This window comes from Sipha flava, unplaced genomic scaffold (genome assembly GCF_003268045.1).
Source record: "Sipha flava isolate LNK unplaced genomic scaffold, YSA_version1 529_pilon_pilon, whole genome shotgun sequence".
In the NCBI taxonomy this organism is placed as follows: Eukaryota; Metazoa; Arthropoda; class Insecta; order Hemiptera; family Aphididae; genus Sipha; species Sipha flava.
Window position 1 is genome coordinate 211910 of NW_020273511.1, and position 11279 is coordinate 223188.

At 33.2% G+C, this 11279-nt stretch overlaps 3 protein-coding genes across 3 annotated transcripts; 2 read left to right on the forward strand and 1 right to left on the reverse strand.

The window, feature by feature from the left end:
* Nucleotides 1-1246: 1246 nt before the first annotated feature.
* Nucleotides 1247-3188, reverse strand: LOC112690939. Its single transcript, XM_025565047.1, has 4 exons — nucleotides 2992-3188; nucleotides 2284-2522; nucleotides 1714-2177; nucleotides 1247-1648 (listed from the first exon to the last, which is right to left on the reverse strand). Exons 1-4 carry the CDS (start codon nucleotides 3186-3188, stop codon nucleotides 1247-1249), a joined length of 1302 nt encoding a protein of 433 aa, XP_025420832.1.
* A 3488-nt stretch (nucleotides 3189-6676) lies between these two features.
* LOC112690944 lies at nucleotides 6677-8200 on the forward strand. The gene is made up of 2 exons (XM_025565053.1): nucleotides 6677-6807; nucleotides 6948-8200. Exons 1-2 carry the CDS (start codon nucleotides 6688-6690, stop codon nucleotides 7233-7235), a joined length of 408 nt encoding a protein of 135 aa, XP_025420838.1. The 5' UTR covers nucleotides 6677-6687; the 3' UTR covers nucleotides 7236-8200.
* LOC112690940 lies at nucleotides 7753-8253 on the forward strand. Its single transcript, XM_025565048.1, has one exon. The coding sequence runs from the start codon at nucleotides 7753-7755 to the stop codon at nucleotides 8251-8253; it is 501 nt and encodes a 166-aa protein (XP_025420833.1).
* The last annotated feature ends 3026 nt before the right edge of the window (nucleotides 8254-11279 follow it).

Genomic DNA, 11279 nt, shown 5'->3' on the forward strand with positions numbered 1-11279 from the left:
AATCCGAGTTATATTGTTTTTTGCTTTAGTGGTAAGAAAAGAGGGTCTGATTCTTTCAAGTAAGTCAAATATGTGATTTCCTGTGGTTTCGTATTCATGGATTGTGTCTAGAGGGTGTTCAAGTGTAGCAATTATTTCTGTTATATGTTTAAATTGTGCAAAGTTTAAACTAGTTTGATTATGCTCCTCAAAAATGTGGCTGATGGGATCTAGGTGAGTGTCCAAGTCATCTGAGAAACGATTGAGTGAATTAAGTGGGATCGAATTTCAGGTTTATTCATAGCTTCTGGTAGAGTAAAAATTGATTCTTGATTGGTTGGAGTGTATTCAGATGTAATGGTTTGATCGGTTATTTTGATTTTTTTGTGTTGTTTTTTTGACTCTAGAGGAATTTGCCCTAGAGAAGTTGTGTATAATGGGCTGGTGGGGGTTGAAAAGGTAGTTTTTGTTGGGACATGGCGTTTGTGAGCTGAGTATTCGGTGTCATTGTTCCAATTTGGCGGATTTTCGTCTGTGATGATGAGCATTGGTAAATTGTTAGGTGGTTGGGAGTTTTCAATTTGTTCGGATTTTTGGTTTACTGACGTGGGATTGATCTCGGTTGAATATGTCTGGTGTGGAATGAAGGAGGTTTCCATGCTGTTTGGAATTGTATTTTTGCACGTCGAGGAAGTGTGTCCCGTCGATTTTCAGATGAAACATGTTATTTTGTCGTCCATGAAAAAAAATACAAAATTGTGAATCGTTTGAATTGATTAATAGTGAGCTTGGGATTTTTAGAATGTCGTCGTATTTTATGTACATCTGTCGGTGAAAACTAAGAATGTGGTCATATCCTTCTGCGAATATTCCAGCTTTTAGGTGGTTTATCTGAGATACAGGGGTGATGTTGAGCATTTTAATTTCTTCTGCTGTTACATTTCTCGGAGAGATAATAACTCTTTCACATAACCACTGATTTATTGGACAGATTAAAAATATCAGGATAAACTGTGGAAATCAACCCTTCCACGTTATTGACCACCCGTCCAATCGTGTGATTGACAGAAATGTAACCATTTTCATTTTCTAAAGTTCCATTTCCAATTTTCAACAACTGTGCTGGAAAAATATCGTCCCTTCCGCATAAATAAACTCTCTTGTTTGTTCGCAAATAAAGTTTTTCAACATAGTTCCATATAGGGGAAGATTTTAAGCAAGCATTAACGACATCAGTTCGAGTACCTTTAGGGATTACTGGTAAGGTTTAACGGAAATTACCAGCGAAAACAAATGTTATGCCACCCACAAACTTATTATTACACCTAAGATCTTTTAATGTTCGATCAATTGCTTCGATATGTGATCTGTGACTTGTACACTCATCCCACACAACGAATGAGGTTTCTTGAAGAATTTTTCCAAGAGGGCCATTTTTACGAATCAGACAAACGTATTCTGTATCAAATAATACATTTAACGGTAACTTAAAAGTCGAGTGAGCAGTTCTGCCACCACTAAGGAGAGTTGCTGCTATACCAGATGAAGCTACTGCTAATGCAACTTTACCTGAAGATCTAATTTGAGCCAACAACCAATTAATTAGGAATGTTTTTCCTGTACCACCCGGAGCATCTAAAAAAAAACTCTTCCTTGATGATTCATCACGCTTTCTGTAATAACATTAAAAGCATATTTTTGATCATTCACTAATTTTGGTAAATTGATTTCTACAAATTCTTGTAATCGGTAATTATCGTAAGAACGAAAAGTTGAGAATTCAAAAAGATCAGATGCATTTTCATTTCGCACAGGTGAGTTCATTCCAAATTCAATTAAATATTTTTCAGACAGACAAACAACTTTACCTTCTATTTCAATCAAACCTCTATTAAATATTTTATCAGAAAAAGTAAATTGCAAGTCATTTAATCGAGTGCGCTCTGTATGAAGAATATCTCCACAAAAATCATTTCTGAACTGTTCCCACAAAGATTGAGGTTCAGACGGTTGGAAGAAAACTATGATTATTGCGAATAATTCTCTTAATTTTGAAAGACTTTCTGAAAGAGTTGCCTCCGCTAGAACATTTTTCCATTGCTCGTCATTTTCTAAAAGCCCAAGAGCAAAACAGGTAGCTTTAAAAGTCGCGTGAATGACTCCATCAAAGGCCTTCAAGCTTTCAAATGATGTAGGACCTTGTACATAATTTAGTAATAATCATAAATGGAAGCACTCACTTTGATTTTGGTGAATCGTGTAAATTCTACCAATGGCAGTGTCCATTTTTTATTCCTGGCCAACCTGGAACATCTTTTCCCCGTCTTCTCTTTAACCAGCCTTTGCTATCATCCCAGATATAATAAGAAGGAACTTCATGATAGAACAGTGTTTTCGCAAAATCATCATGTGAACACAGTTCAAAAAATGCAGTTAGTGTCGTTTTTCTTGGATTTTCAATAACTTGATGAAGATTATTAGCTTTAAAGAAAACACGCTGTCCATTTTCTAGATGAACAGCCAAGTGCTGAACTGTCGGATCTCTATCATGGATTTCAAAATTGAAAATTCTCCAGATCGCTTCAGAAGTACATATGTATCGACCATTTAAATAATTTGTAATCTCATCGTTTCCACGATTGATAAAAAAAATAGCTCTATCTGATCCTTTATTAACCCTCTACAGGCAAGGCCCAGTCACGGGTGACCGGACTGAGATATGACACTAATAACTAGATAATAACATTAACTACTATCCACCGGTTTATCCCATACCCTTTTATAGATAAGCCCACCGTTCGCCTGATATATTTTTGCTTATCTGCTATACCTCAGTTTTTATAAAAAAGTTTGATTATTTCTAATATAAAATAACATTGGTCACCCGTGACCGCCCTTGTCTGATCTGTTGGGATTTATAGCCTTGCCTGTGGAGGGTTAATATATTTACATATGTATTCTATCGCTTTAACCGAATGACAGTATTCTACGTTAATATGCGCATTAAAGCACCTAGATAGCACTGGACAATACGATACAACCCAACGGTTGTCAACCACGATTTCTGTTTGACCACGAACTTTTAATATTGCAGTATAACCTCCATCATCTGGTGATCTCCGTCTGTAAGTCGAATAACCATCATCTCCAGTTTGAGTATCCTTGACCAATTTTTGAGGGTATTTCTTACTACATTTTCCATTATTCATACATGGCGATCTAATATTTAACTCGCCGCATGGGCCATGAATCATATTCTTGCATACTATTTCATAAAGTATAGAGATAAAGTACAGAGATCGTTGTTTGGTATCTCGGCAGAAATAATTTTATCAATTTCATTTGGCTGAATTTTCGTTTGTAACCACAAAAGAATGTGGCAAACCTCGTTTTTTCCATTCAACACTGTAAACATAACAATTTACATCTCCGAAAATATATTTATTTTTTAATACATGCATAAACTTTTTTAGTTTGAGATGAAAAACTCTAGAGATTATATCGTTTATATCAAACGACTTTTGGTCTTGAAATAATTCATTTTTTATTTCCGGCCATTCCGGGTTGCATGGGAAAGTAATAAATAAATCTGGACGGCCAAATTTATGAACATAAGTCATGGCATCCTGATTTTTTTCATTCATGTAACGTGGAGAGCCAGTAAAAGAGGAGGGAAGAATTACTTGTTGCCCCACGTTATTAGAATTAATATTTGCATCATTGTTAATAGCATCTCGGAGGCGAACATAATCATCCGCACGTAGTTGTTTTTGATGGTTACGAATAAAGTGTAGTCTTTCAGAAATCATCATTGCCATCATATCTACGGCGAATTGGCTGAATAATGTTTTGTAATAACGTAGATGATTTAGACTTGTTTCTCTAACCTTAAACCTATAAGAATAAAATTGCATGCAGCAGACAGTTTTTGTTCGATTTTGGTTATTTTTCTGTAAAATATTAATGTGATAACCGTCTTCGCCTTTAGTATACATCAATGGATATTGCAGTGCATCATAAGATCTATTCAATTCGGAAACTCGACTTAAGTGTCCACTCCGACCGTGCAGAACTTTATCTCCGGGACCTTTATCTTCATTAACTAATAATACAGCTACTTCATCGATGGTAGGTGCATTATACTGACCTCTGTGTTCATCTTGAGGAACTCTGTCAGCATGAATAAATAACTTAAAGTTTTGCAACTTATCAAAAGACCTCGACTCCAGATTAGATCTGAAGCTCTGTATGAGGTGATTATTTTCACGCAAAACTGTTTGCAATGATTCAATGAGACCTCTTTTTAAATTTGGAATCATATTTGTTCGAATAGATATTTGATCCGACTCTGACATAAAATATATTTGTAAAAATTTAGCATTATTTCCGATTTCGGGTATTAAACTACCTATTAAATGATGCACTTGACCCTGAATTTTAAAAGAGGGCATGAAGTTCCCTTCAGCTATTTCGTTTGCTCCAAACGATGTCATTTGAAACAGAGTATTATACCGTCTAGAATTATCAAAAAAATGTTTTAATCGAGGGTAAGAATTATCAATTAAACTTTTAATTAGTTCTGGAAGATCCTCAAATTGGTGTAAAACAACTTTACCGTCAGCGCAGCAAAGTCCATGGGTTTCATCTTTCCATTTTTTTTGCATGGCACTTAGGACATAATATAGTCATTCGTCCAATTTGAAGCACTTTAATATTTAAATAATCAATCTCGGATTGATAATTAAACGCTGATTTCATACTCAAAGCGTTACGTTGCTCCTGTGCAAGTGTTTGAGAACATTCTGGTGTGTTATTTTGTTGCCTTCTGTTGTACGTTCGAGTTGCATTGGCAGTTCTTCTGCCAATGCGTGCTCTTTGCGCTCTGGGCATGATAATGAATTGGCCATTTACCCGAAATTTAGGTAAAAAAAACTAAGTACAAATTATGCCAGTGTGCTAATGCCAGTGCGTAACCAAAGCGGTGTGCGTAGCAAAGAACCACACTCGACGGCTATCAAGCTCAGACTGAGCCCGTGATGCCACGTGCGGTGAGCTATGTGCTAATAACCTGCTGTTAGATAAGCAGTAGGTATTGCGTAATATATTAGCGATTAACAATGTAGGCGGATCGTAACACGTTTGTTGGCAAGAGTATTATTACATAAGAGTATTTTTCGATAACGCATAACGCAAAATCATTTGATGACCTGTTAGATCTAATTAAAACGAATTGGAAGCAAATTAAAATATTTTTATAATATGTAATTGCACAATGAATCGCTGTTTCGTTGTCGAAACGCGCGTGTCAACTGAACGGTCCGATAATGATATATGGGATTTCAATACGCGGATTCACGCGCGTGTGCGCGCGGAAATAGATTCTTGCGTCTAAACACGCGCGTCCATCGTCCATGTGAACCTAGCCTAAATGATTAGTTAATATAACGAAGTTATAATAATAACAATATAGAAAATAGGAATATTGGGTATACATTTTGTCGGTGTACGTGCGATAAACTTCTCGGAACGCCGATATCAAACACGATACAAAAAAAAGGTCAAGTTGCAGGTAGCTGTAATCCCGCTGCCCGCCGTGCCGCACAATATAGGTACAATTGTTTTTAATTTTTTATGAACTTTTATGAACTTTTTTACTGACAAAAGTGGTACTAAAACCTTCAGCAGAGTGTCGGATTTCAGCTAAAAAAAATTTCAGCCAAATCTGTTCAGTAGTTTTCTCGGTTAGCGCGGTCGAAGAAAAACTCTTACAATTTTATATATAGTATAGATAGATAGATAGATAGATGATTAAAAACATCGATTCCGTTATGAATTCTTATTTAGCTTTTGAGTTATTGAATAATCGAATCGTACTACCATATTGTCATCACACGAGGTTCACATAAGTTATTGCTGGCTAATACACGCGAAAAACACCCTGGACATTATTATACCAGCCCTAAACCGTTTTAAAGTTTCGTTGTGTCATACTCTAATCTCGCAGTAACTCGTTTATCGTAATTATCTTTAAGCGAGTAAACATCTCGGTCACGTATCTTTTCTTATATACATAGTATAATTATTCATCGGATTTTCTATTGGAATTCCAAAGTCTTATAATAACAATATTAATATTATTAATTATAATAAGGATATTGATACTAGGAACAAACGTTTACAACGAACAAGAGCACAACACTATACTAAATAATATGTGTTTGCAGATTCGGGAAAAATAATCGATTTTCCTGTATTTATATATATATATATATATATATACTTTTATTATTAGATTTGTATGATTTAATATACATAACAATGCCAATAACAAACATTACTATTTTCTCTTTTTACGTGTGTCTGTCGTATTCGATTTTTTTTTCCGTTCTGACAACCAATGCCATTATTTTAGACTGCATTGATAATCAAAAAAATCGAATTATTTTCTTCCGTTGATTTTCGAATCAGTGTCTCATTCAAATATTACTCCTTATAATATCTCAGCGTGTGTTTACCCCGGGGAGAGGTAACATTTTTTCAGCATTACTATACTCAGTTCAAAATAAGAAACGTAGACGGCGGCGGACAGATTTTTCTCACCGTGCGTCTATTTTACCGACGACGGCCGCTGACATACGACCGTTGTCGACGTATTAACGTTCGTTGTGGAATTCGGTCTAGTTGTGTTCCGACTGTTCTTAGCGTAACATGTGTTCACAATTTTATTTCTCCAGACATTTTTTTTTCATCATGTTTGATTTTGGTGATATTTCAGATCCAGATGAATTGTCTACTATTTCTCTAAAGAGAAAAAATCCAAAAGGAAAAGTAAGTAAAACATTTTTCATATTTTATATTCTTCGTCAATGTATATTACATAAATAATAATAATAGTATAATGTATAATTATGCTTATAAAATGATTATTATACATCAGTTATTCATATAGGTTAATATTTTTTTTACAGTATGTATCCAGCCGTCAAAAAATGTTGGTCATAAATTTGTACAAAGATATTTTGATGAAATCACCGGGCATCAAGTACGAAGATATTGTTACTAATTTGTCAGGGGTCTCGGGTTTAGGGCGTGAGACAATTAGTAAAACTATCGCTGAATACAGACGTACTAATACGGTTATATCTCCCAACAAAAAGCGTATTAAGGCGTCTCTCTTCGACAAAATTGATGATTTGGATCGCAATGGATTACGGCAAAAAGTTCATTCATTTTGGTTGCGTCGTGAACTACCTTGATCGACAGAATATTATTTGCAGTGAACGAAGATCCATCGCTTCCTAATTTCAAACGTACTACTTTGTACAGCACCATCAAAATATTGGATTTCATGTTCGAAAAAAGAAAAAGATGCAGTGTGCTAACGGAAAGGGAAGATTTGATTGTTTGGCGCCGCAATTATTTGTACGATATACGTAAGTATCGTCAGGAAGATCGACAAATTTATTATTTAGACGAGACGTGGTTGAATGCAGGAGATTGTGTGGACTACGTGTGGAAGGACAATACTGTTCTTTCCAAACACGACGCGTTCAACAAAGGACACTAACGACCGGGTTGACCAACCCAACTGGCAAGGGCAAGCGGCTCATAATACTCCATATTGGTTCGGACAAAGGTTTTTTGACAGGTGGTTTATTATGCTTTGAATCCAAAAAAAATAGCGCCGATTATCATAATGAAATGAATGGTGATAGTTTCAAGGAATGATTTGAGGCTATTCTACCTCGAATTGAGCCTAATGCCATTATTGTTATGGACAACGCACCATACCATTCCGTCAGATCGGAAAAATATCCGAGTAAACGTTGGAATAAAGCCGAATTATTGGAGTGGCTTCAATCAAAAGGTGTTATTCTTGACAGACCATTTTTGAAGCATGAACTGATGATCAAAGTACGCGAAATACCACGTAATAAATCCTACGTAATCGATAAAATTGCAGAAGACGCAGAACACACTGTACTCCGATTACCACCCTATCATTGCGAATTCAATCCAATTGAATTGGCATGGGCTATGGTAAAAGGTTACGTGAAACACGAAAACACGAAATTTAAGATCGACGAAGTTCGCCAACTTCTTCATACGGCAATTGAAAGGGTGACATCAGAAAATTGGCATAACTTCATCAAACATGTCATCGAAGAAGAAAAGAAAATTTGGAAAGTCGACGATATTATGGACGAAATGATTGACCAAATGGAACTTTGTGTTTTAAAAATAACGGGAGACACTGATTCTGATTATGACTAATTTTTTTTATTATTGACTTTTTTTTTAATTTCTGTTTAACCTTTTTATGTACTGCAATAAATAATTATAATGTTTAAATTTGTTTTTATATTTTACGTTTTTACGTAATATACTTGGTAATAACTCGAAAAAAAATTTAGTTTAAAAAAATGGTTTTATAATAATAATAAGAAAAATGTTGTATGCTAAGCTGACGTATGGTAAATACGGCCCAACGTGCAACGCAGCGCAACGCCACGCCGGTCCCGCGAAAAAATAGGAAACCATGCATTTTAAGTTAATTGTTCACGTCACTGGCCAACAATAGAATGAGGCGACGCTCTCGCTGGCGACGGTGTCAAAGCTCGATAAGCGTAGTGAGGCCACGCCCATGCGCAGAAGTCGGCCGTCGTCTACGTTTCTTATTTTGAACAGAGTATATTGATAGTAATTTTCTAGGATATTTTTATCATGAGACAGTAAAATTCGTTAATAATTTACAAAGATATTACCACCCACCAGTAGCGACTCTAGACCATTTTATAGGTGTAAACGGGAGGAGGGAGGAAATTTCAAACATGTATTGATATTTATGTATTTTCCTAGTGTGATATAAATAATAAGAAATTGCAATTTAAAGAAAAAAAAGAGCATAGGAACAACGGCCCCATTTGTTCCACCAAGGACACCTCTGGTACCTTTCCTCTTTAATATACGAATAGTATTATACAGGGTGCAAAATAACGGAGGCTAGTGCACCGAAAGAGAAACGCATTCTCATCATAGTTTAAGTTACAAGGTCTAGCGTTACTTATTCATACACATTAGTCATACACGGTGCATTTGAAAACCGTAATTTAATACAATCGGGATGATTAATTTGAACTTTTCAAGTGTTAAAAAGGTATTGGGACGAGTACTTTATTCCACTATTTGTTGTAATGCAATGCCGTACATATTAAAAGAGTTTATTTTTAATCATCAAGATAAAATTATACGTTTTGAAACTCAAAAGAAAAAATAAAACACTATACTCGTTTGAAAATAAGTAAATAAAAATGATTATATTTTTTTTAAATATATACTCATTATAGACTTATAAAGAATTTCTAAGTTTTAAAAAAATAAATGTAAATTTAATAAATTTCAATTAAAAAATATAAATATAATAATAAAAAATAAAATAAAAAAGTACATAAACCTCATTGATCGTCAAAAGAACGATCAATCCCGGAAATTTGTATAAAAAAAGTGACTAAAAGAAGTTTTTAGATTTTTTCTTTTTATTCATGTTTTATGATACTTAGAGTAGTAATTAATTTGAAATGTTTTGTCTCAGTAAATATAGATTGAGTAAATAATTTGAATTTTGTATTTTTCTTTTTTTTTTTTTTATTAGTATTATCCTTAGGATATTAAAATTACCGTGAAAAGTCAATTCTGTAACTTTTATTTGGTATCCGGTTTCTGATCTAATAAGAGTAGTCACTAGGGAGAGAATTTTAGTCCCTCGATAAATTTTATCAGAAACCACACCAGTATAAGCTGCACTAAGTATTTTGAATTAACTTATCCTGTAAAATGGTGCGATATATAACTGTAGTTTACTGAATCGCCAGGAAATTAAAATTTATAATTTACCTTACAAGCGAGATACTATATACTAATTTACTACCCCAAATTTGACCATAAAAAAAAGAATAATTTTTAAGTTGAATCTTTTGATCACTCATTGATTTTTTTTTTTTTTTTAATGGCTTATTCTATAATGTGAATACATTTCAAAGTTACTTCGTATGATCGTAAGATCATGTTGAAGTACAAGTTTTTATTTTTAGTAATAACATAGCGGGAAGACAATGTGCATATGGTTTGCCTACTTCTAATCCTTCCCGTGGAATCGCTAGAATTTGTATTCACATGTATAGACATTCGATAATTCAAAATACCATGGTCTATCGAATTTATATTTATGTTTCTATGAAATATTGTTTACTAATAAACCTTGGAATAATTAACAATGTATTGTTTCACAAACATCTGGAATTTATTTGAATATATTTTTTATATTCCGTTACGATTTATTTCAAAAGTTTGTTATTTTTAAAATAATAGAGTCAACAGTAAAAATCGTTTAAATCGATTCTTTTTCTATTATTTTTAATTTTTTGCTAACATTGTTTTATACCAAAACCCAACTAAATTTTAAATCTGAATGAAAAATATTTATTGTTATAACTAAAATGTATTTGTTAATAAAACGATTTATTTGCTGGGAATGAAATGCATTTTATCTAATATTTTTTTTTTTCATAACAAAATTATTTTAAGTATTTTACATAATTTTGGAGAAATCATAAAACTTTCATTATTATTTTAGTAAAATTAAATATGGGGACCTCATGTTCGTAAATTTAAATAGGGACGAACCAAATACGAAGATTTAAATGATAAGTACTATTGTTTATAGTTATCTCACTTATTCGAAAACTGAATGTTTTGAAGATAAGTATAGAGCATAGTCATTAGGTACTAGGGATGGGCAAAAAACATCGATGTTTTGGGTCGATAATCGATGTTTCAACATCAATGATTTGTTGTCAATTAATCGATTAAACATCGATGTTTATGTTCAAAATGTTCGAATTTTTTTTTCTTTGTTATATTTTAGTATGCAGTATACAAAAATCGTTAATGTAATACTCAACATTCATATAATAATAGAAAATTTAGTATAGTTTGATGATTAACAACTGTAAATTAACAATTACTACATTTAGACAAATTAATAATGTATCAAATGAGAAAGACCATTTATGGATTTGAATAAATATTATTTTGTGTATCTCACTTGGTTAAGAATAATTAAAAAATGGTCTAAAGTTTAAATTAGTTTAGACACTAAACTGTTGGATATAACAGTTTAAGGAGTTATACGTTTTAAATTATTTTTTATTATTTGTTTTAATCATTGGGTACACAAACATTAATTTATGTGGAAGCATCGTATGTGGTGAGTCACTTTATTTGAATTTATTTTAAATTAT